The 27,928-nt window shown below is 45.3% G+C and overlaps 1 protein-coding gene across 2 annotated transcripts in view; it reads left to right on the top strand.

Moving 5' to 3' along the window:
* HEMK1 (HemK methyltransferase family member 1) overlaps nt 1-27,397 on the top strand; it is a 29,420-nt gene extending 2,023 nt beyond the window's left edge. Inside the window, exons 4-10 of one of the 2 annotated variants that reach the window (XM_057368013.1) lie at nt 11,456-11,605; nt 13,663-13,727; nt 15,493-15,542; nt 16,774-16,879; nt 17,615-17,710; nt 19,415-19,528; nt 19,870-27,397. In XM_057368013.1, coding sequence (XP_057223996.1) covers nt 11,456-11,605; nt 13,663-13,727; nt 15,493-15,542; nt 16,774-16,879; nt 17,615-17,710; nt 19,415-19,528; nt 19,870-19,906 — 618 coding nt within the window. In that variant the 3' untranslated portion in view covers nt 19,907-27,397. The remainder of the gene's footprint in view (nt 1-11,455; nt 11,606-13,662; nt 13,728-15,492; nt 15,543-16,773; nt 16,880-17,614; nt 17,711-19,414; nt 19,529-19,869) is intronic. The other variant, XM_057368014.1, reaches the window with a different exon arrangement.
* Nucleotides 27,398-27,928: the final 531 nt, after the last annotated feature.

Consider the following 27,928-nt stretch of genomic DNA (forward strand, 5'->3'; position numbering starts at 1 on the left):
GGGGCGGGCTTGGWTGTGGAGTTATGTGACACGATACAATCAGAGCATTGCTGTGTAGGCATCCTGTAGGTTGTGAGGCTGCAGTGATGTGGAAATCAGATCACTCCACTCCTTTTAGAATGGGGGTAATTCAAAGCTTGTGATCTGGAACTGATGCTGGTGACCTTTGCCTTCTGCCTCAGAGCAAGGCATGTTGCAGGCTCATGTTTCACTTTATAACACAGAGACCAGTTGCCATTGTGACTTTGCTTTCCTTAGTTCTGTTATAGTAAGGACTCCTGAGMAGTTCAAAACCTCTACTGCTATATCCCAGTGGCTTCGAGAATCTAAACATTGTCCAGAAGTTGCTAGAAGAACCCTGTAGTTGTAGGAAAACAGCAATGGGCTTCAGAAAGCCTGTGTGTCCATGTGCAGGTTGATAGGAAATGGCATCTACCACGTGTCTCAGGGCTCCACGGTGGGTTCTGGACAAGTATAGGGAGCCGAAAGATACGTCCTGACCTGGGCTGGAATTAAATATGACTGTCAGTCATAAGAAAGCAATGGAGAGGCATACATGACCAAGATAAAACTTAATGTACCCCAGTGTTCCTACTGCTATGGAAAAGCTTAAGATCCTACATGGTGACTCTTGCCCTGGCAGTAGCTGAGCTTTCAGCACATGGGCCATCCTAGCAAGGAATTTTTCTGTTTACTAGTCCTCAGCAGGGTTTAGGATTTGTGAGGTGGGGTTTTTTTGCCTTTTTTTTTTGTTGTTTTGTTTTGTTTGTTTGTTTTTGTTTTGTTTGGTTTGGGGTCTTTTCCTTCTGAGAATTTGTTGTCTTTTGGAGCCCGCATTAACTTTTGGAGATGAAGTGGTCTCCTTAGCTTGTCCATTTATGAGTCCCAGAAAAAAAGCCCTATTTCAGTCTAATAGTAATTTCTTCAATTGTTTACCTGTTGTAATGGGCAAAAATTAAACAAAAATTAAAAGGCTATGCTTCTGTTGTGCCCTTTGAGGAAGAAGGTGCTACCGAAATCCATGAGAGGTTTTCAGAGCATTTAGTAGGAATCAGCACAGCTACAACATAGACATTCTCTTAAGTCAGCCTGTAGGCGAATATTTAGAACCAGAGACTTGGTTTGGTATGGCACATCAGCAGTACCTCATAGAGAATCTGCTGGGCCCTAAATCATAGTGTCTCTTGTGTCCAGAGAAGTTGGGAGCTCTTTCCTGGGTCTGGGTTGATCACTCTATAGTGATTGAGTTYGGAGATGGAGCTGTGGAGGAATAGTTTTGCCAGTTGGAGCCAGCAATGGGTGGCTTTGTWACTGTCAACAGTTCCTCTGCTCTGGTAGATGCAAGAGAGTATCTCCAGCCTGCRAGTCCCCATAGTTCATGATGCAATGTGAGCATTAAAATCAGGGAAAACTTGTATGTTTTTCAAGTCAAAATATCTGCTGACAAGGCTTCCTCTGGAGCTGTGCTCTGATTGTCCCCATGCAGTGCCAGGCTCCAAACAAAGGCCTATTGTGTGGAGTGGAAGCTGGGCTGGCCAATGATTGAGAATGTTGTTAATTGAGCCCACATGCCCAAATTTGGTAAAAGCATCTCTGCTGGCCCAAACTGAAGTGCAGTGCTGTGTTTGAAACCACTTACCATACCCTGGTGCAAAAATGTAGCATAAACAGCTTAACCCAAACYGTGTCTCTGGCAAAACTTTATTTGTTGTGTCACTTAACTTACTACGAAGGCACATTTTTAGCACATTTATTACAGAAGACCAGAAATTTATRGTGTTGATTCAGGAATGGAGCTCTGTGGGCAATGAAGAGTTTGCTTGTGATGTGCTGGGAAGGTTCCTGTGACAGGAAAAGCCATGGGGACAAGATCCAGCTGTTCATCAGCACCTGGCAGGAGCTTGAACCAGACCAGTGYTGCTTCCAAGAACTGACTCCTGTAACCTGTGCAAAGTGCACTGGTGTCCAGATCCTTTCCTTCTGCTGGAAGGAAAGGTTGGTCATCAGTGACTGGGAAGTTTGTGTGACGTGTTTGGGTTGGGCTTTGTCTATGTTTTGTTTCATCAGAGTAATTTTTTTCAGCCTTCACTGGACCTTAAAACTGCAGTGGAAATACCTGCTTTCAGAAAGATGAAGTTGATTGTGTCTGTTCCTTTCCTTTTGTTTGGAATTTGTCTGCAGTATTCTTAAAACCAGTAGTGCTGAAACTTTGCAACAAATAATTTCTGTAAATAATCCTTGTTCTTTAGGAAGTAGTTTATTGTTACCCCGGGTTCAGTTTGATCTCTGGCTGCACACACAAGCCACGTGTCTTGGTTTCAGCTGAGAAAATGTGACCCCCTAAATTGACTCATTAGTGCAGATACACAAGCAGTTTCAAAATTTGCTTCCTGGTTGTATTTAGGTAGCTTCTAGAGGTGCTCCTGTGTGTTGATTCAAGTCTGAGAAGAAGGGGAGCCATGTTTATGACACACATATTCTCTGGTTGCAACAGAAGGGTTATGACTCTTGCTCCCAGCGCTGTGGTAATGGCATGAAATTAAACACAGCATGACACAAAGCACGAGCATTGTTTCAGGCCTGGGGACAGAGACACATGCAGAAGGAGAAGCTCCCTTGTCTGCTCTGATTCTGTCCTGTGTGAAATTTGCCCCATGTCATCTGTTCAGTTGTCTCTGGTAGCTGAACCCTCTCCTGTTCTTTCCCTCCGGGAATATTTTTTCAGCACATGTGGCTTTGTTCTTCTGTTCCATGGGGAATCGGGGTGGGGAGGGGGCAAACAGCCAAAAGTAGGGAACTAGCAGGTCCTGTTTAAGCTCTGCCCTGCTGGGAGCAAAGCTTTGGWCTGGCTGCTACAAGTGCTGAGCGGGTTTGTGAGGGCCTGCAGAATTCAGCCAGCTTTCCTCCTGTGGTWCCAGAGCCAGGCTTCTGCACTGCAACAAACTTATGGGATGTGCACMAGGAACTGTCTTTGATAGGTGATTACTGTTGTATTGTCAATGCATCCCGCTCAACACTGTCTCAACACTGTTCCTTACTGCTAACAGAGAAGAAAGACCTTTTCCCAAARCAAGTATTTTTTGGAACTAAAATTTTAGAAGGCCTTAGTTTGGAATAAACAGGAAAAAGAGGGGGAGAATTCAGCCAGCCATGCATACATAATTTCTTTTTTGCCTGGGTGACTGTAGGCGCTATGAAGCCTCCTCATGGCTTCCTTCGGGAAAGGTTCGGCTTGGTCCAGCCTTCTCCGAGGTTGTGGTGTGGAGCACACGGCCCACCCGGCCGTTACCTCTAGAGGGCGCTCCAGGCTTAGGCTCGCCGGGTTCCTGTTGGTTTTCTATCATCAGGATTCCAGGAATTCTGGTGGCTCTGCGAAGGTTTATTTGTTGATTGAAAACAAAAATGGCCATCTTTTGTGCCTCGCAGCTATTGATGCGGGCTTCTAGCAGATGGTGGGAACAAAATGACAAGAGAAAAGGTGAGTGTGGAAGGGTCCCCTCTTCCCTTGACAGTCAGCAGTTAAGGACTGTTCTTAGCCAAAGCTGGATTTGGGGTCATCCTGCTTCATAATTACTAATGAGTCTGTTCCCCATTAATTTGTTTAATCCTCTTTGGAGTCTGCCTGTTTTCTAACCTTCCTGGCATCACGTGACAGCAAATCCTTCAAATTTTGTGTTCTAGGTGGAAAAAGCGTATGCTTTGCTTTTGGTGCTGCCTGCTCATGTAAGCATAAAGGAAAACCTTTACTTTTTACTGCATAACACTTAAGTAATTTACTACAGCATTTGTAATTTTTAGTTATGTCTATTCTTTTTCCATCTGTGATTTTTAAGCTCTTTGGCTTGTTTCCCAGAATAGTTTGTTTCTTACCCATGATAACATGCTGAACCTATACTATGATGATAAAYTTGATAAAGCTGTTTACTTGCACCTGCCCATGGAATGGCAGTCATTGTGTGGGGTGTTCTGTGAAAACACTTGAGTCAAAGATTGGTTCAGAGAAACCTTTCACGAAGTTTAACTTCTAGCTGAACATAATAATTAACTTTTCAAGGAGGTTCAGCACACAGAGAAGGGGGGATTTTTTCTTCCTGACCTATATATGCAAATAAACATATTTCAAGGTGGGCCCTTTSTCTCTCCAGTGCTTTATGTCAAAGCAGTGACACATTTTCTGTTCAGTCACTGCTGAAAGGAAGCCTATGATGCAGAAAAGTCCTTTCATTTCCCTAATTTCTTTACCACAGATGGGTACTTTTTGGAAGGGTGTGAAGGTCACGGCTGTCTACTGAGTACAGCCATTAATCAAGAGTCAGGAGATTGGCTTTTCTTTCACAGTTTTGCCTCTGACCTGTTGTCTCTTCAAGGAAAGGCTGCTTCCCCTTTCTCTRTCATGGGTTTCCCAGTTTGGGAAGTGAGAAGGCTAATAGTTCAGACATTAGCTTAAGGTCCTTTCTTGAAATTTGTGTAGACTTGTGTAAGGTATATTAAACATAAATGCAGTAGAACATTATTGAATAAATCAAAAATCTACTGCACTCTGTCAAAATACAGCTGTAAGCAAATGTGCTAAAGATGAAGCATTGCTGTTGCAGCCTCATAGATCAGATTTTGCCCATATGATAGGCAATACTTTTTGAGTGTGTTGGAGGAGAACAGTATTTTCTGAAGTGGGCTGTGGCACAGAGGCTGGGGAATAGGAATTGTGAAGGGACCCTGTTGCTGCAGAGGAGTTGGAATTACCCTTTGAGCTAGGCACAAGTGTTTAATAGGATCATATAAAGACAGACAAATAGAGCAGCATTGTGGCTGAGGGAGCTGCCCAGTAGGCTGATTCCAGTAGGGATCCTTGCATGTGGGACAGAGGAGTGCCATGTGCATGTAGCAGCATTAAGTAATGAGTATTACAGTAATGGAATAGCTACAGAACTATTTTGTGCTACTGAATGCTTGAAGGACAAGTGGAAAATTGCGTTTGAAGAAAAAACAGTATGTGGATTCATAGCTTGAAAAAATCTGCCTTGTTAAAGACTGTCTATCTCATCAAAGACAAGCTTAGGGGTAAATTACCTGGCACAGAGAGCAGAAATTTGAAAACTGAAGTCTCTCTGGTTTCACAGACAAGTGTATAATAAACACTAAAAATGCAGGCCAGAAGAAAAGGTGCACATCTCAACAGAGTGTAATTAAATGCTGAAACAGCATAGCAAAAGTCTATTGCTGGCCACTTGAAAATCAGGACAGAATGTTTTCCCCAGACAGACTTGTYTAAAAGGAAATGATGGAAGAAACAGGGTTGTTCCTGGCTGACTGGCCAAGATGAACTGTGGTGGTAGTTTCTGCTGGCTTCCTATGCAAGAAAACAAGACTCTGCTAGTGCAGAGAATTACTTCCAAGCTGGTGATTTTCCGGACAGACTAAAAAATGGAAATTTAAAGCTAAAATTTCTGCTGAAGGCAGGGGAAGCAGCAGCTGTTCTTTTAAGTCATGCACAAATCTGTTCCCCAGGTTAACTTATACAGACTCCTAATGTGTTCTCACAGATCTCTCTGTTATTAATGCCTGTATTTTTGGGGRGTTTTAATCTCCCTGTTGTGATTGAAAGAGGCTCCTGTTTCCATGCATTTCAGCTGAGTACTGTAACCCATAAGCAGTGAAAGCAGGATGTAGGACTAGAACTGGAGAAAAACAAGCTGTAAAATAGCCATAACAGATGGGACTCAAGGAGATTCCCACATGAGGGAGGAAAAAATCCATTTCCTCCCACAAGCTTTTTTCAAACATCCAAGTAACTAGTGCAAGGGATTAGCAAGCTAGACTAGTGYATCTGTCCTGATGCTGTGTCTGGCAGTGGTTAATACCAGCATCTACAGAGAAAGAAAATACCTTGTTTGTGGAGAGGTGTGCTGGGATAGAGCTCTGTGCTGCACACCTGAGGTTTGGCCAGTGCACAGTAACTCCGATTCTCTCTGGYCCCTTGGGCGTGGCTGAGTTTAGATGTGACAGCTGTGGTAATTTCTCTTGGGCATGAGCACATAYGGGTTTGCTGCCTGTTGGTAAAGGCATTTCTGGTTGCTGTCACAGCCTCTGTTCCAATAGATACAGCAGCACGTGGCCCATGCCCTGACACATCAGGAGCTTCTGTTGCGTGACYGAAGCCAAACCCCTTCCTCACTATTAGGTATGCTTTGACACATTTCTTTGGCATTGCTAATGCCTAAAGCCTCCCTTTCTTTCAGGATCAGTGGCTCCCTTGGAGTTATTTGGATGTTTTGATTTGCATATATTTATAGTGGGAGTTCTGTGGGCTTTGTGCAACATTCGGTTCAATCCCAGCATGGGCCATTCACTTAAGAGTTGGTCTCAGTGATCCATGTGGGTCCTTTCCAWCTCAGAATATTCCATGATTCTGTGGATTTCTTTTCTCTTTCCTTCTATGGTGCCAGGCAGAAGAAACCAGAGCAAAACCCCTGCCTTGACCCCCAAGCACTGGGCTGGCTTGGTGGCTTGGTTTTGGAAGTGGGATATATGACAGGGATCTTCAAGGGCCATTGCCMTGGAGTTGGGTTTCTAGCTTGGCTTCCTGGTGTTTTGTCATGTGCTGATTGGCAGCCAAGTGGGCAAACAAGAGGGGAGGGGTAATTGGGTTAATATCAGATCAGGTTCTGTGGAAAATCCTGGATTCTGAGAACAGAAGTTTCTGGAAAGCACACAAAAAAGTAAAACATTCCCAGGAAGTGTGCAAAAGCAGAGAGAAGGTTACTCTGGTTTTCCTGKTTTTTTTTTTGCTTTCCTTGTCCAGTTGGCTAAACCTGGGAATTTGAAGTCTCCTGCCATGCTGGCTCATACCCCTGGAGCCTTGTCTTCCCTGCTGTTTCCTGGGGTGTGGAAAAAAGGCGCTTGTAGGGAACCCAGTGGGAGTTTGTGACCTCCACCCTTGCTTTTCCCATTCCTCCCCTCTTGTTTTTCTTAGCTTTGTAGCAGAAGCACCTGCTGGTTATTCCCTGGTGCTGGGCTGTCACACAGGATCCCCTCAGTGCTGTCCCCATGCTCAGCTCTGCAGCCAGCCTTGAGCACAGGAATCCGTGCTGCTTCCTGATGTCTGTCTGGGTGCTGGAAACAGGCTGACCTGTGCTGGTTTTGCCTGGGCTGCAGCTGTGAGGCCTCTGTGGTTTGGGTGCTGGCAGACCCTGGCCTCAAGCTTGCTTTGTGCAGCTGCAGTTCCAAGAAATGCAGTGAACCAGAACCTTGGYCACAGGGCAGAGGTGACACCGAGAGCCTGTGAGAACAGAGGGGGTACTGGGGGGCCGTGGGGAACCACACTTGTGGGTGGAAGGGAGAGACAAAGGCTTGGGGGAAGCGGGAAGTGTTCATAAAGTTTTATGTTTGAGAAGATAGGGGTAGGGGGAGAGAACCCAAATAAATGACAGTGTGAACTTGTGGTGAATCTGGCAGTGAAGCAAGACTTCCTGGAATCATAAGGTGAGAGCAGCCTATGAGTGGCTTGGCTAAGAGACAAAAGCTTGAGAGCCTCTTGAGTGCTGGAGATTGAGTAGCATGAGAAGCAAATATTTGTGTCCCTGTGCATGTAAGCACAAAGTAATCACAGAATAGTTTGGGTTGGAAGGGACCTCTGCAAATCATCCRGTCCAACTCCTCTGCCAAGGCAGGGTCACCCAGAACAGGTGACAGAAAAACACATCCAGGTGGGTTTTGGATGTCTCCAGGGGGAGACTCTGCACCCTCCCTAGGCAATCCTTTCCAGCACTGTCCTGCATGCGATTTAAAGAAGTTCTTCCTCATGTTGAGGTGAACTTTCTTGTGTTTTATTTTATGGCCACACAWAAGATTTGCTCCAAGGGACAGCAGAGGCTACTGAGTTCCCTTTTCCATGTGATTTTCTTCTCTTGGCTGTTTGAACACCTCACCCATGTATGGAATGAAATGTGCAGTTTGCTCCTGCATGCAGGTGCCAACAGCTCTGCCGTGGGAGCTGCCCAAGCTTTGTCCAGGACCTTCCTTCCTGTCCRCCTTGCTGCTATTGCAAGCAAAAGCAGACAGAGGATTTTAGATTCTTTCTGGTTCAGTTTGTTCACGATTCAGTCCCTTTACTCCCTCCAAAACTGGCTTCTGCTGCAGGAAGGAGCTTCTTGCACAGACTAGGGAAGAAAAAAGTCTTCAAAATCTTCCATTTCCCCATTCTGACACAATTGTCACACTGATACAAACGTGTGTACACCAGGCTTCAGAATCAAAGTAGTTCTGCCGACACCTGTAGCACTGGTTAGCAGATTTTTTTGGTGTAAATTGGGTCGTAACTGACAATGACTCACCCTGTAAGCAATAATTTGAATGTTAATAAGTCCACGATTGAGCGTTCATTCCACGCAGTGGTTGGCATGCTGTGGGCAAATATGGAATTGGGTCACTAAGTGTTTTCTTTCATTTCCTAGTGGAATTTTTGTAATTTCATATCCCAGCCTTCAAAGCTGGTGATCAAACTGATGGTTAAAATGGCTTTTGGCAATRTTGGCATTATATTAACAGATGTTTCTCTGTTTCTGCTCTGAATCTGCTCAGTTTGAGAAGACGTGGGGTTTCCTACCCAATAAAGACCCCAGCCTTTGGCCAGCTGCTGTCATTCCAGTTTCTCTGAGCCAGTCTCAGGCATCTTTTTTTAGCACCGTTGGCCTCTTCGTTGCTTTTCCTCAGCCATGGTTCCAGTCAGATTCTTGTGCAAAGGTTGGGAATGTCTGACTTGCAGTGTATTTTGTAGGCTTAGGATGAACGCTGTAATACTTGGCCAGAAATACTTCATCTCCCACAATGAGATTTGAAAGGGGTTCTACTGTGTTCTGCAAAGTGCTGTAATTTATCATTCTCCAGTGGTGATATTTTGGAGGTGATGGTGTGATTGGAAAACTACAGATTTGGCTGCATTATTTGCTAGAAGATGAAAAATACTGAGATAATCAGACGATTACCGTTTCAAAACAGTTTCCAATAATTTAATTATTCCTCAAACCTAGTGGCAATGGGAGTGGGATGAGTGGACATACTATGTGCCGTGGTTGCTGGATTTTCCTGATTCTTTGCCAGTTAGAGTAGATCTTCTTTGCTTGTCAGTCAAGCTGAAAATAATGATTCAACATTTTCTTCTGGTGAGATACTAATGTCCTAAAAATATGTCATTTCTTTAGGTTGTTGCATTATTTGTTATGTCCTTTTAATTTTTTACTATTATGGTAAATGTGTATTATGAGAAAACCAACCCTTGCCTCGGTAAGAATTACAATGAAATAACCAAGACAATGAGGTAGGGCAGTCAGAAAGCAGGATACAAAACCTAAATAATATAAACATCCCATCTTATTTATATTTTATGTGGTAAAACCTGAAATCGGTCATGTTTAAATAGGAGTTTTGGCAAGCATGCTAAAATGCTTTTACTGTGGAATGTGTAAAGTAGGCATTCCATTAAAAACCTTAAAGCATGAAATTACTAATGATAAACTTGAAGAAGTTAATAAATGGTTAGAATAGTTCTGGTGTATGGAAGTCACATTTGGACATTTGTAATCAGTAACTTGTGCTACTCTGGGAACAGATGGTTCTAAGTTACTGTGGAGATTTCCAGGAAATGTTTTTAAGTGTCCAGAAATGGCTGGTATTTAAAGGAGTGATTTAATAGCCAAGCAGAATTTTTTGGGTGCCTTTGGTCTTGGAATCCTCAGTGCCTCACCTGCTTCGCCAGRGCAGCTGTGGTTACAATCTCTGGCTGTCTGCAGTGCCCGAGTGTTTTCAGACTGATTCATCTGGAGCTGTTGGCTGAATGGCCAAAGCCACTTCTCACAAAAGTGGGTAGATAAGGTGTTTATTTTTYTGTTTTGCTGTCTGAGTCCTATAACAGTTTCCTCTAGGGTGGGAGCCTGTGGAGACTTTTCATTCAGAATTGTCTAGGAAAGGAATCCCAGAGCAGCAGTGAGGAATTTGTGATTTTGGGGGCCATTTGTGAAATTCCCTTATGAGGGCGGTGCCAGTGAGGTTGTGATGACCAGGGCTGGGCATTGTGGTGTGGCTCCTCATCCCACATGGCTGAGGCTATTTAGATGTTACTCCCCAAACTTGCTTGCTCCAGGGATGGTTCATCAAAGTGTTCACCTAACTGAACACKTCATTTTTATACCTGTTTGCATGTCCCTTCCCACTTTATGTAGATGTGGAGTGGCCTGTCATGAAGGATGACCAACAGCTCTGAATCTCTTCAGAAATGTTGCAGCTCTGCACAAAGCATCTCTTATGCTGCACCCCAGTTAGAGTGGGAGATCCAAGGAAGGGCTTTTGTCCTTTTGTACAATCCTGCCCAGTGCAAACTCCTGATAAAAGCCATTGTAAAATAAAAGAGAAGCTGACCTGCCTACTAGGACTTGTTCCTTTCAAATATTCCATCTTGTGCCAGTTATTTTTTTTAAATTTTGTTAAACTTTCTGGATTTACAGGAAAGATCCAAGAGCASCCCTCTCAAGTAGAGTATCCTAACMAYGGTGGAAGTGCCTTGGGYARCAAGGCCTTCTTTGTGTGCTGTTGTGCTCTGAAAGTACAAGGATGAGAGGGAGCTGGGAGCACCTGCTGAGCTGCTGATGCACTCAAGGCRTGTTCCTAAGGTTTCCATCTTAAAGTTTTCTCCAGGGAATAACAAAGGAAGTTCATGCTGCAGTCTGAGGCAGTCACATGTGTGCTTTCTCTTACAGCTCATTTTTACAAACCATAGATATCTTTGAGACCTCTCCTGCTGTGTTGGATTTTATATAACATGGCAAAGGGATTTTAAAAGAGTGATGGGCAGAGGAGGCAGCAATGGCAGAGCTGCATACGGATCCAGGAGCATGGATGAAAATGTTTTCCAAGTGACTTTATAGCAACAAAATATAGTAGGAGTCCACAATCTGAAATCCATGCAGGGAGCTGCTCATTTGGATCAKTTAGTAACGCATTGCCTTGGCTTTTCATCTGCAGGTTGGATTATTGGTTTAGATGCTCTTAGGAGCTATGCAACTGCCTCCTGCTCACCTACCCTACTGAGACTGTGTAAAAATCTTGAGTTTTGAAGCTTACAAATTCTGAAAGCTGAAATTTTGGAGTAAATAAAATGTGTTGCAGAAGATAATGTGCTCCAGCTGTCTGGTTATTGTTTTTCCYAACAGTGCTAGAAGATTTCAGAGGATCTGTGGGAGATTGTATCCTGAGGATCTGGTTACTAATCAAAGAACCCTGTGGGGCAGATGGAGCTGAAGTGACTTCTGGCATGTCAGTTCCATTGCTACAATCTGTGTTTTTAAAATTAACAAAAATACATTTTGTTGGGTACAGAGTCAAGAAATTTAAACTGAAGTCGTCAGATCACAAAGGTGTGAGACAAAACAGCTCCCTTAGTAATTCTGTTTGTTTTTTTTAGGATCTCGTCTCTTTAGTTGTGGAGGAAGAATTTCAGAAATGTGAGAATTCAGCCCTCTGTTTCCCAGTTTCTGTTCCTCATCCTGTGATCCTGGAAATTGGCTGTGGCTCTGGAGCAATTGCTCTGAGTCTGCTCTGCAAACTGCCCCAGGTGAGCTCCCTTCAATGCTCCTGGTACCATAGATGCCTGTGTTAGAGGACAATTCCACTCTGCTCATCTTCATTGAGATGTGACAAACTTCTCTGATGGAATTTTGGCAGCTCAGGTCTGTCATTTAGTTTCTGTAGTTCATAGTAGTTAGAGGAGGGATATTTGGGAATTGGTCCCTCTTCCCATCTGTCTGCAGGAATGGCAGAATGAAAGAAGTGAATGTGCCTGTTCTTGAGCTGCTGCAGCTCACTATTAATCACCTTAGCTTGAAGCATTGATGGGTGTGGGTTTAAGATACTAAYCTGGACTGAGGACTGGAGGGACTGAGGCATGGGCACACACTCTGTGAGTTGAATTTATGGGGCAGTCATCTCTAAAAATCAACTTGCTGTRAATCAAAAGATCTTGTATTTAGGAAACTGAAGACTAAATGACACAGGAAAGGGGTACCATAACAGTGTCAGTACTTGGGATCAATAAGACAAGCATATCTCACTGCCACAACTGCCAGACCATGTTTTTGAAGTCTTTTGTTCCCTAGTAACAATTGACAGCTTCTGAACAGAGTGAAATGAGCAGGAAGAGGMCAGATCTGGGTGACCAAAGCTTTTCTTGTGCCTGATTCTTGTGGTGTGTAATGTGTTTATGGAGATACTCTTGGTAAAGAAAACGAGAAATGAATCCAGGATTCCATTTCATTCARTCTCATTGCATGYGGTTAAGGGAAAAGTATTCCACACTCCTCAGAACTACAGAYCAGCCAGTTCCTTCTCAGGAATGGTAATTACTGTGACCAGCCCCTCCTCTTGTAGATGTATAAGCCTTGCTGTGTAAGAATTAGAGGTTGATGACTCTAATGGAAGGGRTGTTCCTCCTCCCAGTGACCTGAGAAGGTTAATACTTGAGCTTCTTGACTTCAGAGTCATTGCTCTGATTTTCTGAGCTAGAAGAAGAACTTCACGCTCTTTTYCTTGCTTGTTAACTTAGAGCTATGTCAGTCTGTCTGTGTAACTCATAACAGTCCTTTCCCAGCCCAAACTGCAGTGCCCAAGGAAATAAGGAGCCTTGACTGATTAGATTTAGTGGTAGCCACACTGACAGCTAAGTGGAGTTACACTCTGGGTAATCTCCTTAGTGTTTGAGGCAGAATTTGGCACTGAGGCTMCTGTGAAGACAGCAGCAACTTTTTGTTTACGGTCTGAGCTGTGTGCTTCACCTTAAGGTTGAGCTTCATGTGTGTGGATGCTCGCCTGAGACCAAGAAATTAATCCATTTAAGAGTGATGGCCAATCACATCATCTCCAAATGCAAAGCAGTTTCTTCAAGCRTGTGTTCTCTGTGTAAATCCTTACCAACRTCTGTGCTTAAAAAAACACTGAGCAAAGCAAAACCCTCTTAGACCTTTGCCTGTAGTTTTCCCAAGGTGGAATGGAATGTCAAACAAGTCTTTAGCTGTGCAACCCTGTCTCTGACCATTATGCTGGAGAGCTCTCAAATACTTGACACACAGTCAAGTACGTGCAGTCAATACACCCAGTGAATATGGTGTAAGGACTGCAGTGGAGTAACTGGGTAAAAGGTGTCTGCATAACAGATAGAAAATGCCAGAATCTCTGTCCAAGTGGCTATGCTAGTGTTGGGAGGGATCCTGTCTGGATTAGGGAGGATAAAGCCAACAACATGACCTTCCTCCAGCCTGTCCACAGCCCAGACTAGCCAGTGTTGAGTCTCACTGTGGCAGGAGCAGTGAGGGATCAGGTGATGTGGGTCACTATGRCACGTCTGTTCTGGTGGGCTATCAGCTGTGCTGCAGAGTGCCTTCAGTCACCTTGGTGCCTTCCACACATCACTTGTGATCCCAGCTGTGCCCTAGGTGCATTCCTCAGGAGCTGTTCATGCAGTTCATGCATTCCTCAAGTAGTCAGGAGCTGTTCCTTTCAGGAGCCCAGAGTGAGTGGTGTCTTGTCAAGTTTGTATGTTTGGCAGAGCATGTCTGCTTGGGAATCTTGATGTTGTAACATGTGCTTAGTGGGGTTTGTTGTTTTTTTCTGTTCCAGAGCAGAGTCATAGCCATGGATAAAGACAAAGCTGCTGTGGATCTCACCCGGGAGAACGCACATAGGTACAAGACCACATATTACTCTTTTTTTTTGGTAAATTGTTGCTTGAGAAAAATTCCTCAGTGCTTGTACACTGGGGTGAACATGGGGTTCATGTTTATCACCACTGGAAACCAGAGAATGTTTAGTTGTTCCGCTCCTAAAGTATGTAACAATTAATAAAAAAGTGCCTACATTTTCCAGAGGGTTTTTCTTGACTTGTGAAAGTGCTTTGGAAAGACAGCAGCCTAAGTAAAGCAGTGGTACTCTCATGYTGTTTGTCAAGGCTTTTCTAGTGTTCCTTGGTAGCTACTCTTATCCCTTTCTATGAACTTAGGAGCATTTATGTCACTTGGGAGGTTAAGGGAGAGCGTAGCCTGAACCCTTCTGTCTCTGGCTCCCCCRGTCATCGTTGTTGTGCTTGTTTCTGTCCTTGCTCCTCTAGCAATGTTGGCACAGTCAAGTAACACGTTTTCTCTGATGTGCTGTGTGGTGTCCCTCAGCATCCTCCCTGCAGTTGTGGTTTGATGGGAATGGTATTGCTAGATCCTGTGCTGTGGCTGGATGGATGTTCAAAGCTGCTGGCTCAAACACCTTGTGCTGAAGTCAGAGAGATGTCTGTCAGGTTGTCCTTGTCCTTCCTAGTGGCTCCACTTCTCTGGTTCTGGACTGTTCTGTAACACAGTGATCCCCAGAGCTGGAATCCCAATATGCTTCTGAGTCTCAATAGGCTTTGTGAAATGATTGCATCCATGTCCTCAGTAACTGCTGGGCCCCAGGCATTAATTAGAGCCATCTCAGAAAGATTTCCTGTTGCTATTTTTCATGGAGTCCGGTACAGCTGCGAGTCTCAAGARGTGCTCATTAACTGGGATTTTTGTCCACAGGCCCACATACCCCTTTTTTCCCAAGCTGCTGCTAGCATTGGGGCTACAGAGACAGGATACTTCTGGTGCTGGCTGCACTGGGCTGCATCTCTTCACTTCTTGCAACCAGTGAAGCTCAYAGTGATCCTGAAGAGCTGAGTAGGAGAAAGCCCTTCCCATATGTGTCACTTCACTGTCACCCTTCACCTCCTAGCCCAGTTACAGGGAATGGGGAGCAGAGGTTTATTCCTAATATATCAGTGTCAAACCAAATTCTGTTGCAATTTTTCATAGATATAATAAAAGCTGGCCAGATCTTTGCCTCCTCGATAAATTGTAACTCTGGCCTCTGGAGAAAATTGTCTTGCTTATTAACATTGCTTGTTGGCTCAAGAGTGGATGAGGCAGTGTAAATGCCATGTCAGAGAACTTCATATTTCTCCATGGATATTTTCATTGTGTCTTTGTGATCTTGTCCCTGGCATGGTGCCCTGTAGCTYTTAGGAGAGAAGCCAGCAGGATAAGCTGTGTTATTGCTTGACTAAACCCAGCTTAGGTCCTGCCTGCTTTTCAGAGCTCCCTTGTCCCAGCTGTGTTCTCTAAATGCTTAGGTGAGTCTTACTGTACCAATCCCAGTGCCAGATCCATCTGGGCACGTGGCACACAGTGCAGGAAMCCCTCCCTTCCCTGATGCCTGTGTATCCTCACAGGACAGGACCCTAGGCCCTCAGCAAAGGGAATAGAACTTGGGTGAAAAGCCATTGTGATGGGAGAATATGCTGGGAAGACCTTGGCAGTTGTGAATGTATGTGTATCAGATAAGAGGAACAATATTTAATTATCTGTTTGTAGAATGTACTGTTTATGAATCCACACAAACCTAATCTTTCTTCTTTCTGTTCTTGCATCTGGAATTTTACAGGCTGCAACTCCAGGAAAGGATTCACATCATCCACCAAGATGTTTCACACTGTAACTGTTTTCAGTGTTCTAATCCCCTTTGTCTTTTACCCCTTTTTTCTTTGATGGGTGGAGGGAGGCATGAGAGACAGCCAAGGGACCCCTATGGGATGCAGGCAGCAGAAGAGTGTTCAAGTTAATAGAGAAAAAGGTCAGTAAGAAGTGAGCCAGTGAAGCTTTTACCTTCAGAGATTTCCATGGCACATGTTCAGCTGGGARACATCCCTGACTACATCAGAAGGGGCATTGTTCTTGGGTTTAGGTGTCCCAAGATTGTGTCTGAGCTRGGAGTCCAGGTGCTCTTTACTGTTACTGGGGAGTGGCAAATACATACAGAGTGTAATTCATTCCATGCTGACATGGATGCCTTAGATAAACATGTGCATGCCTGTCTCTCCATTGGTGTTAGAGGGAGCCCAGATATTTGGCCTGGATTAAATGCCCAACCTTATTCACCTGAAATTAGATTCGTTGAACCAGGAAAGGATACTTGACTTTCCCAGAGCCAGCTGAAACCAGTTAAAACTTACAATTTGGTGGGGCCTATCCAGTTAGGTTGATAGTGCTTGGCTGTTGATAGCTGTGGAATCAACAGCTGCAGCACTGTGGGTTCATTAAAACACCCTTCTGACWCTTGTTTTTGACACTGTGCTATCTCTTAGAGGTCAAAACCCTGTTCYAGGCGGCAGCCTGATGACAATGCCACACTCACGTGGTTACACAAGGTCTGGTTCAGGGCTGGCCTGTGTCAGACAGCAGCAGGAGTGCAGTGTGCTGCTCCTAGTCTGCAGAAAAGCAACCTATTGTTGTTATTGCTGTGGAGCCCTGGTGCTCATTGGAGGTCCTGCTACAGCCCTAAGAGGAAGGATGTTCATCTGGACAGCAAGCCTGAGCTTCCACTTAGGTTTTTGTGGGCTGAGTTCTGGTTGTTGCTTTAGGTCCAAGTGTGCACAGAGCTCCAGGGCATCAAGCTCYGAGCTTTTTAACATGTTCTGCTAARCAGGCTCTCGATACAAAAAAATTATACTTTGCATGTGCTTAGCTTTGTATGACTCTTGCATTCCTGGGGGAGGGAACAGAGCAGGCTATTGCAGAAAGAAAYAGGATAAAATTTTATTATCGGAAAGCAGAGCCAAACACATTTACATGTGCCTGGAGACAGTTCCTGGGGAGAGTGTTGACACTGAGCTTTTAGGGAAAATGCYGTGGTTGAGAGCTGGTTGTGCTTCTTTTTCTTTTCTAGGTTCTGCCAAACAGCTACTGCTCTGGGGCCCCATAGATGTCATAGTCAGTAACCCCCCATATGTTTTCCATGAAGACATGGCTTCCTTGGACACAGAAATCCTCTGGTAATCAGACAAAGAGATTTTTCCTCTCCTGTTCCTTGCAGCAAGGTTTTCTGTCTGCTTCCTTGTACTACACACGATTGCACATGAAACATGCAAATGTAATATGCACATATGAAGTGTAGGTGTGTTTATTTGAGATATTGAAATACAGGCTTACTTTGATACTGCTTACAGGCCTAGAGAAATATGGAAGTGTTTGAAAGATTTATTAAAATGGAAAAAGCACATGGTTTTAAATTAGCACTTCCTAATCCAAAGTTGATTGTCATGCACAAGGAGAGAGTCCTGCCTCCCCAAGATATGCAACAGAGCAGGTTCTAACAGCTGAGCTTTCTGCATCCCAGCTGTCTCTGCTAGGTTAGTCACAGCCTGAGCTCRTGGTTGGCATGGTTGAAATCAAGCAATGGTCCTTGCTGTACAATCCCCTCTCTCTCTGGCCAGCTTAGAGAGAGGAGACCTATCTGTTAGAAATGTGAGATCCCAGCTAGAGTTGGCTCTTGATTTTCAGAAATACATAGGGTGATGTCTTCTGCTTGGGCTAAATGTGGGGTCTCTCAGCCTAGGTAGATAGGTGCTTTCTTCTTCCCTGTATCTCCCYTAACAGGGGTGAGTGCTGTCACCTACTCTGGGAGCACTGGAGTTCAGGTGTRTTAGGTGCACCTTTCTTTGTGAACTGATACATTCTCAAGGGCCGCAGGAATTTCTGTCAAATGTCTTTTTCTTCCCACCCTCCAGCTATGAGGACCTTGATGCCCTAGATGGAGGAGATGATGGCATGAGAGTCATCAAAACAATTCTGGCTTTGGCTCCTTCTCTTCTGAAAGTTTCTGGGTAAGTACTGCCCTCTTTTGAATTTCATGTCTTTCATCCATCCYCTTCTATAAGTTCTGTGCTTCCCTGTATGAAAACAAAACAGAGGGGAAATAGTTGCAAAATCTTCCYCTCATTGCCCTATTTAATAATAGCAGGTTTAAAAATGTCATGTGTGTAAGCTTAGCTTGAAATCAGTTAATAAAGGGATATGAGTCTTCCTTGGCTGTTGGTGGTGTTTCCTGGTCATTAGTGAAGGGGGAATCTTTTAAGGTCAAAGAGCAACAAAAAGAACATGGAAGAGAGCAGCCGAGAAAGAGAATGCAAAAAGCAGGAGAGCTTTCTAAGGTGAACAACTGATTGAAGGRGAAACAATGTAGAGCTCTCTGAGGATGGATGTAGATCTCTGCTTCCCTCCCACACTTTAATGTTTGTTGTGCCAGTATACAATGCTGAGTATCCCAGGAGAAAGAAGATCACTCAGAGACAGTTTCTYAAATGTTAAATTCACCATGATTAATATTCAAGACTGATTGTTCTATTCTCTGTCATGTGGCATCCATCTTGAAGATTARCGTGCTGATACCCAAAAGTCTGAGTGTACTGTTCATGTGCCAGGGCATTCACACATCCTGCTGAATGTTCCTGACAATTGACCAGCATAAGAGAGGTCGTTGAAAATCTGCTGTTTTGAGAAGAATGGGAATGTTGAGAGGCATACTGCATGCAGAATTCATTCCTCATGCTTTGCATGACCGCAAGAGCAGAAGATGCTCCTCAGAACTTCCCAGCAATAGACTGGTCCTGTGGGGTTGTTTGTTAAGATTATTTATTTTTCCTTCTCTTTTTGCTTGTTTAATGAGGTGGAGCCCCCATTGAGGAGTGGAARTTTTTTAAGGTCAGAAATGAGATCCACACCCAGCTTGTAGTTAGCCTGGTGAATTTCTAGGGAGTATTCAGTGTGGGATGTTTTAAGAGTTCTCAGGAGAGCATTTGATCGGGTTTGGCCTGTGTCCTTTGCCTGCTAAACTTGTCTCTTGCTGTGCTGTCCCAGGCCAAAACCAGCTCCATTACTGCCTGTGAGCTGGGGTGGTTCTGCTTTGTCACGGGAGAGCACATGGGGAATGACCCAGTGTCAGAAAGCCTGGCAGAGATGGAAATAGCCCTGCAGTGTCCAGGCCTGGTGCTGGTGCCCTGACTGAGGTTATTTGATTAGTTCTGTCTAGGCTTGAATGCTGCTGGTGTTTTCCTAAGTGATTTATGGAGACATTTACTGTGGAAAAATGTGTGTATTGACCTCACTTTGTSTCTCTTGCTTCTTATACCCAGAGGGACTTCAGGCTGCCAGGCCAGTACTCAGTGTTCAAGCAACATAAAAACTGCCTTCTGCCCTTAAATCTTCAGGGGTTTCAGAAATTGCTGGTGGTGTCTCTGGGTGGGCTTCAAAAGGGCTCATCACATCTCGATACAAGGCTTTAATTGCTCACATACAGGAGTACCTTGTGAATTCCTCCCAGGATCAACACTTTTCCCTGAAGGAGGCAGCTGGGACCTGCATGTTGACAGCTGTGGTCTGGTTTAGGATTGTTGGATTGCAGGATGTTTGATGGCCTTTTAATTTCCTGTACTGGTCAGAATCATCTAGGAATAAAGATCTTAGTTTTTATCAGTTTAGCAACCTAAATGTACATCTCCCCACTTCTGCTCCCAAACGTGTCTTTTCAGGAGTGTATTTCTGGAAGTTGATCCCAGGCATCCAAATATGGTGGAGCGCTGGCTACAAGCACACCCAAACTTACTGCTCACCCTTCGTGCCATTCACAAGGACTTCTGTGGCAAGTAAGTATTTTATTGCCTTCAGATTTTGCAGGTCTGTGTCATTTGTAGAGTATGTCCTTCCACCTTTATGTATTGAATGAACTCAGCCACACAAGCTCCAGAGCTGAAGCCAGTCCTTGACAAAATAGGGGCTCCCTGGTAGTATCTCAGCCTTCTGATACCCTGAGACAGCCTGGCAAGTGTTTCTGAGTCAGAAATTCTGACACAGATGAGTGTTTCTGATGGGGTGACTGACTCTGGTGGGGTTGTTGTCATTGGAAAATTGCTGCTTTTCTAGGATGGAGGTAGRGATGCATTGTCCTTAGTGACAGTTAAAGCTCTGGTCTTTCTTTTTTCCACAGACCCAGGTTTCTGCACATCCAGAAACAAAGCAGCTGACAACTGTAGCAGGCAGGACTCTCTTTGCTCCTGAGCCTGGCTGAACAGCTTGTTGAGAACTCCTTTTGCCTTGTGAAAGAAATCTCCATTCCCCGGAGTGTTGGACTCTCCCTGCAGTGACAGACCCCTCGTTTCCTGACACAGACTTGGTCCAGAGGTGCAGAAGTTCAGCTGAGCATGTGGAAGTGTTTCACCTTCCTGAGGGAGCTGCATGAAACTTTTTAGTCTGCTTTGCTAAAGTGACTCATTAATCTCAGGACCCAAGACAGAAGAGTTCACAGCTCTAGATTAAAAATACAACTGCTCAGCGTGCCAGATCACCCATTTGGCCTAGAAAGATTTTTATTTTTTTTTTWAACTGGCTTTGAGATAGATTTATAGAGAATGTGACCAGATGGAATGATGAGTCCAAACTCTGGCTTATACTGGCACATGGATTTGCAGGTATAACAGGGCATAACTGAATTGCACATTTCAAATGCAGTTCTGTTCCTGATGCTCCAATAGCAAAGCAGCTTTTGTTTCCCACTCCTGCAGGGTGATTGTCACTGAAGGATGAGTGCACATGTTACAGCACCTGAATTTACAGCCCTTGACACTTGGTGGATGCTGCCAGAAACAGTCAAAGCATTGTAATAAAGATAGTGCTTCAGATCAAAGTCCTTAAAATAATTGCACTTCAATTTTTCAGAGATGCTGGCAGGCCTGAATAAACATCTGGYGCCCATACATTGATAGTAACAGAAATGCCTAAATTCCATGAGAAGCATTTAATTGCAAGACTTTACAGAGAAGCTCAGCGTCACTAGTCCAGTTTTGCAGATGGAGAAGTTGAAAAACAGGTGAAATTACCTGTACAAATTTCAACTGAACTGAGTTTGGAGTAGGATCCAGTCTCTTGACAGGCCTGGCAGTAGCTGAGGTCTGTCTCTTTGGGAAGGATGATTCAGACTAGGGCTGCCTGAAACAGCAYTGAGAGAAGTCTCTGAAATGGACAGTCGACATCATGTCAGTATAAAAAATGGCAGGATTAAATTCAAGCTGCTGCTTGCTGGAGCTGCTGTTTCCAGTGGTGCAAGTTCCCTTCTGGACCGTAGCTAGCCAGGAAGGAAGGAAAGCAAGCCAAGGAAAGGATCTGGTCTGCCAGTCCAGACAGAAGCAGTTGCTGGGTCAGTGGAGGTGAGCRCTCAGGAGGGGTGGGAGTGTTTGTCCAGACAGGGCCCTGCAGTGTGTGTGTGCCAGGGAGGGGCTGTCAGACTCTGTCCAGGCTGACCTGGGACTGCACAGCCAGAGACATGAGGCAGCACATGCAGCAGCAAACTGAGTGTTGGAAGTCTGCAGCAGATTCAGAGGGTGTTACCATGAGCACTGATATATCTGCTGCCTTCCCCCTGTGCCTCTCCCACAGTCTCACTCCCCAAATGAGTCTTTCCTTCATCCTGTTAACTCCTGAACATTGGCCCTGCTTTCCCACAGGCCCCTGAGCTCTCCCKGATGAACCAGCACTTGGGGTTCCAGCTGGACCCCTCCCATACCCACAGCTCTRTTCATAGACTGGCCTTTCACCCACTGTACATCTCACACTGCATTTATCCACCCCAGTAGTTTACCATGTCCTGTATATGCTTTACTTGAATTTGGGAGTGTTCTCTGGTCTGTAGTATTTGCCCTGGTTAAACACAGTGGAGGAAATCTAGAGAAAGAGAACAAAAGTAGATCAGTTTAAGTGCACTTGAGCCTAAGTTTGGAAATACAGTTTCAGCTCAGCTGATTTCTGGCCCCCTGGAGCCATGAGTACAAAGTATAGTTAAAGTGTTGTTTTGTGTGTTTGTGGGAGGTTTTTTTTTCAAAGTAATTTAGGGGTATTTTTTAAGATCAGTTTGCCAGACTCTGTTTAAAAATGAAATTTGAAGAAATGAGTTCTCAGATTTCTCGCCAGATGTTAGCAGTGTTTGTGTGTGAAACAAAGCATTATACACATCCTGCTTCTGCAGGACACCTGAAAAGTCCATGGGCTGATGGGGATGTTAAACAGCATCATACTGCATTCTTCAGGGGGTGGGCAGGTTCCCTGCAGCACGCTGGGGTTAGGTGGCTCTCTGAGACTGCCAGTGGCTGGGCTGCAGAAGGCAGTGTGCTTTTTCCTGSAAACATCAGTCAATCCTTTGTCTGAGCTCTGAGCAGGACAAGTCCCCTGCGAGACAGACTGCTGGTCTAGTCTAGTAGGACAAGTGTTAAATTCCTGTATTTATAGCTAAAACACTGATAAAAATKATTGCATTTCTATGTGTTTGCATTGCATAGTGGTTATATATCTTGGAAAATTTTGTGGTGCTGCTGACCTTTTCATAGAAAGAAAAATTGCAGTTCCTCCCAGGAGGCTGGATGTTCCTGTCGGACTCGCATCCCAGGGAATGTGCTGGTGTAGGACAGTGTGTTCCTCTGTGCTTTACACAGATTGGCCCGGGCTCCTTTTGGTACAGCAGCACTGCAAAGCCCTTTGGAGCTGATGGTTTTAAGGAACCTGGTTGGAGCACTGGGCCATGGCTGTGCTGCCTGAGGGAAGAGGCTGAGCTGACCCTGGCAGAACCCTGAGCACGTGAGCTCTGCAGAGGCACAGCTGCTSCCTGAAGCCATAGAAGGCTGACGCTTCACCCGGCATTCTGTGTAATCCAATATCTGCCATACACTGAATTTTCTGGGAATTTACTGGGTCTTGGGAATTGTATCAAGATGGTGATTTGATTCCTGAGGTGATGCTTTCATAGTGGGGCTTTGTTTTAAAGACCCTGAGGAGCCTGTTTGTGTGTGCTCACATCTGTGTTTTGGGGGTTACTGGCTGTGTGGGATCTGCTGGGGTGACACTGCCCTTCCCCGAGGCGGAGCTGCTKTGGCAGAGCCCTGCAGATGGAGCTGCGGTCCCAGTTTAGCTGTGTCCTCTTCAGCCTTCCTGCTTTGGGCAAGGCACAGGCCGCAGGAAGGGCAAGAAGTGGGGTCAGCACAGGGCTGAAGTGTAGGTGCAGCTGCAAATGGGGCKTTAACCTCAGCTCCTCTGCCGGGAAACAGAACTTCCACACTGGACTGGTGTCAGGAGGCTGGAAGAGGATTCACAGCTGTGACACAGGACTGGGGTTGTATGTACCTCATGCTGTGAATGGGAGGCCCACAGCCCCTCTAGGGCTGGAGGTCAGAGATACCATTTTTATTCTGGTGTGATGTCCATGTGAGCACCCTGAAGTACTGACCATGCTTTCAGTCTCCACCCAARATATGGGGTGAAAGAGACCTGCACAGGGACATTAGAGAGATAAAGAAATATCTTTATCTTCACAATGCTCYGCTGAGCTTGGGCTCTTGTTGGGCTGAGACTKCTTTCCATGTGAGGAACTGACACTRGAGTGACTGCATTAGAGTGGCACAGGACATCTCTGGGGACCCACATGACCATGTGTGTGTGGATTACTGGCCAGCACTCATTCCTTGGTGTAGGGCCATAGATCAAAATGGCTTGGAAGAGAACTTGACAGTCATCTAGCCCAATTTCCCCATCCAAGTARGCATCAACTTGCCTTACATCATTCRTGACAAATGTTTGYCCAGCCTGACACAAAGGCTCCCAGTGCTGATAGCGACTTTAGCATGCAATCTGTCCTGGTGCTTTGTGGTTCTATTGCTACAAAGTTTTCCTCTGTCAGGCAGCTCTGATGCAGCTAAAACCTAGCACTTCCCCTGTACTGAGGTGGAGAACAGCTGCACCTTCTCTTAGAGCACCTTCCCTCTCCTTAGAGCACCTTCCATGTGGTAGTCTGTTCCCATATTTCCTCACAGTCTTAATTTCTGAGGGAAAGAACTCMCAGCACTTATTTTTGTAGGCTGCTTGCACATCCTTCTCTCCCTGCTTGGGAAATGTAAGGGGGACTGTGTGCTTCAGACTTGTTAGAGGTGATACTTGTGCCTCTGGTGAGTGGGATAAARCTGCTAGAGCTCACCCTGCTTACAGAGCTCGCATTTCCCACGTGAAGACCAAGCCAAAACTTCCATTAACTTTTTTTTGTCTGGGAAAGTTATCAAAAACTGTATTTAAGTTTTAATAAACTACAATTTCCACCCCAGCCTGCATCCTGTRGAACAAATACCCACTGAAAGAAGGCTTCTTTCTCACACTCAAGAACATAATGAGGTGCCAAGAGAGACTTAATCGATTTTCCAGGCTATTTCCTCGTCCACAGATGTTTTGATATGCTTTGAATTCATTGTCAGAAGTTTCAGGTGTTGTTCTGTAGAGGGCCTTATCACAGTCCTTCTCTGCTTCTTTTCCCTGGCAGCTGGCAAATCTCATTGTGGTCCATCCAGTCTCTGGTGAACACAGGGGCACTTTTATGAAATTCATCTCATCTGCTTTTGGTGTCAGGACTCAGCACCCTGCTGCAGCTGATAAACCAGATCAGCTTTGCTGCTTTCCAGTGCAAACCCAGAGGATATGGGAGTGAGCAGAGCACTTCTGTGCAGCCAGTGCATCTCTGAGCACGATGAGAATGTGCCAGAGGCTGCTGCAGAGGGCTGGGAACGTGCATCCTGCACACAGCAGCAGCTGCTGCTCTGAGTGCACGAGTGTCAAATGTGCTGTGCTGCAGACAGGTGCTGAGGAGTGCTGCCACATACTGCGGTCTGTCTGTGTGGTTTGTCTTCTTGSTGTGGTTGATGTCACAACTGTAACTTGGTTTAAGTGGCAACTTCTAGCTCTAGAGCTCTGTTTCATCTGCTCCCTTCACCAGCACACCTGAATGGTCACCCTTCTGTGACTTATGTGCTCGTCCCAGCATTTTGGGCAGAGTGGGCATCAGTGTGATTTCAGTGGTGGCTGCACTGTCAGCATTACAATGATAACCATGAGCAAGGCTACCGCAGGGTGGAAGGCCTTAGAGCTACTGCATGTGAACAACCACTGGCCTGGGGAGAAAGGGGCCTTGGCCCCATAAAATATTTGCTCTGGGTTCAGCTTGCTTCAAAGGTCTACGTAAGTAGTTTCACACTTCATCCTTTCTTTTGTGACAGCTGGGATGTTCTGAGTTCATCCTGTCCATGGCAGAGTGTCTCAGCTCCTAGGCTGAAATTTGCAGCATGGCAAAGAAGAGTTTGCCATCCAAATATCCAGTGGCAGCACATGTGATGAGAAATTGAGCTGCAGCAAGAGAAGAACCATGGCAGAGAGTCACAGCAAGAGCTCAAATGCTCTTAATGGCAGTTCTGGCAAACCCAGCTGTAGCTGTACTTGTTCCTCCCTTTACTGCTATTTTAAATAGTGTACATCCCAGCTGTTCCTTGGAAGCATGATTGTGCCTCGAGAGCAGGAAAGCAGYGATTGTTACTCCTCAGTGGGGAGTGTTACCAGAGAAATGTTTACTTTTTAGAGCCTTGGTGTTGGGATRTGACAGGAAGGTAATTTTCACAGTGTGTTACTGGTACAGCCAGTTGTTGCTAAACACTGCAGGACCTGGAAGCACACAAATGGCAGATTGTTTGGAAGAAGGGGGAGGTGAAGAAATCATTACATGGAGCTCRTCTAGGGAAGACAAGATTCTTGGGAAAGGGTGTGTTAAAATGAAGCTGAGGTTTTAGGAGGGAAGGTCTGTGCTGCCACATTCCTGCTTTGCCACTCTAAAACCATAAGCAGAAGTGTGGGACTGAGTCTCTATAAGGTGCAARTTGTATACAGGAGGCAAACTGAGAATTTCTGGTCAATGCTGTACTTCAGCAGCCTTTCTCCAGTGTGAAAGGCTTCCTGGGGACCACAGGTGATGGGCAAGCAACAGCAGATAGAGCACAGAACTCCTGTGGATCAAGAGCAGAGCACTCTCACTGTGTCACAAAGATGCCACTGGTCTGAGTTTCTATAAACATGGTTTCTACAGAAGTTGCTTGGCTGTGTGTGAGTATAGGGGAGGCAGAACTCTGCTTCTAGTGGGATGTCCTCAGCAATGGGAGATTTTGATTTGTACTGTATCCAGCTGCTATCAACAGTTTTAGCTCCCCATCTGCTTCCTCCTTTCCTGGTGGTCAGCTTGTCTCCTGTGTTTTGTATATGCACACCTGCATGCACACAGTGGGACATGTCCATCAGTTGGTAGCATAGTGCTTGTGGCCATGGAGTCCTTACCTGACAGCCTGAGCTGCTGCAGGAGCTGCAGTACCCAGTGGTGCTGGTGGGAGACTGACTGCTGCCATCAAAACCCTCAGTTCTTACTGGAATACTCATGCAAGATTGGATTGTGAACACAGTTGCTTGGATTGTTGAAAAAGGCTTGAATTATTATAAAATTCCTGACCTGGTATTTGGCTGATGATTAATTACTTAGGTTTGCATAGTGCTTTGATGTTCCAGATGTAAACCCAGAGCAAGCTGTTACAATTCTGTTGACCTCGGTGGAGTCCTCCCCGTCATTCCAGTTGGCACACCTGGTGCTCTGAGGTATTTGTATTCTGTGGAACAAGCGTCCAGTCATTGATTTAAGTCTTTCTGGGGACTGGAGGCTGTTAAGTTGTTAATCTTTTTTCCTCTCCTGTATCGATTGCTCTGCCACTTACCAGCAGTGACCTTCGCACCACACCTTTTRACTTTGAGCTTGCTGCTTCTCTAGAGTCCTTCTCTGAGCCTTGGTAGCTCATGGTGTGTTTGTATTGCCACAGTGCTTAGAAACTTCTCACAGGTTGCTCCGTTTCTAAGTTGTCACTACTCTGCTCCCCCGCAAGTATCTTGTTGTGTAACTCTCCCCCAGCCAATGTTGCTGGCTTGCATGGATAAGTTGTTCTATGCTGGATAATTTGGAGTAACCTTGTGATAGAAAAATCCCCCTCTAAAAGGCAACTGAGTCTGGCATTGTCGTTCAGTGATCTGGCAGCTGGTGGGGTTTGCTGGGTGGAGCCCTGGTGCTGACATGTGCTCTCTCTGCTTGAAAAGAGCAGATTAAGTTCATACTTCACTCAAACACAGCTTCTTCATTTAATGTGTATGGGCAGCAGGCAGTCAGGCTGAAAGCAGATTTTGTACTTCAGCTTCTAGGTCAGTGGGTTTTTTGTCTTGTTTGTGTCAGCAGACAGTAGCCCTTTGTTCAGCAGCACAACTATTTCCACCTCAGCAACACACACATGCACGTGATGCAGGTCCTGGGTTGTGCAATAAACTCCAGCAAAYATATTGTCTGTTCCACTTCAGGGCTTGATTGTGTGCCCTATTGACCASCAATAAAGCTAAGAGTATGGAGGTAGTTCCTTATTCATTTATTTTGGCTTTTCCACCCCCTGTTGCCTATGTGGAGAAGAAAAAGGGCATAAGCACTTTGAGAGTGAAAATTTGGTCTTTAGAGATGTGGTCTTTGTAACATGTGCAAGCTGGATAATTAATTAGCATTAAGTCAAGTATTAAATTAACTAATTATTGTAGTAATTATGTAATTTTGATGCTAAGTAGGGGCAGGGTTAAGGTCAGGGTAGTCATGGGCACAAAAATTAAAAGATTGAGAGGTCHAGATGAATGCCTTGTAGCCTGTTGGAGTCCTGATCACAAAGTAACTGCTTGGAATCCCCTCTTTGCAGGGGTCGGTGCTTGCTGGCATCTTCCGGTTCAGGAAGGGAGGCCCCATCCCACTCTGATGCTGTGCTTTTTCCTGAGCCCCTCTGCAAGGTGTGGGCACTTGCCAGTAGGGCTGTGAGCATTCCCATGTGGATGGGATCCTACATCCCACACACAGAGCCCCACACTTGTTCCAGGTGGGACCTGCTGCTCTTTGCAGCCAGTGGGCAGAGGGGTGCAGGGAACCCCCTTTCTCTTTGCTGTTCTACTCTGRCAGTGCCTCACTGCTCCACCACGGCTCTGCTCAGCCTGGGACCAGCTGTGCCTCCCCTGCTGTAACCTCTCTATTTGTGTGTGGATCCCTGCAGAATTCCCTCCCTCCAGATCTTCTTGGACTTTGTTCCTAGCAAAAAATCCTGCTCCAGCTTCTTGGAATTAAGGCACATTAGCCT

Source organism: Malurus melanocephalus, unplaced genomic scaffold, assembly GCF_030028575.1.
Source record: "Malurus melanocephalus ecotype Western Australia unplaced genomic scaffold, MMel_1.1 scaffold_87, whole genome shotgun sequence".
In the NCBI taxonomy this organism is placed as follows: Eukaryota; Metazoa; Chordata; class Aves; order Passeriformes; family Maluridae; genus Malurus; species Malurus melanocephalus.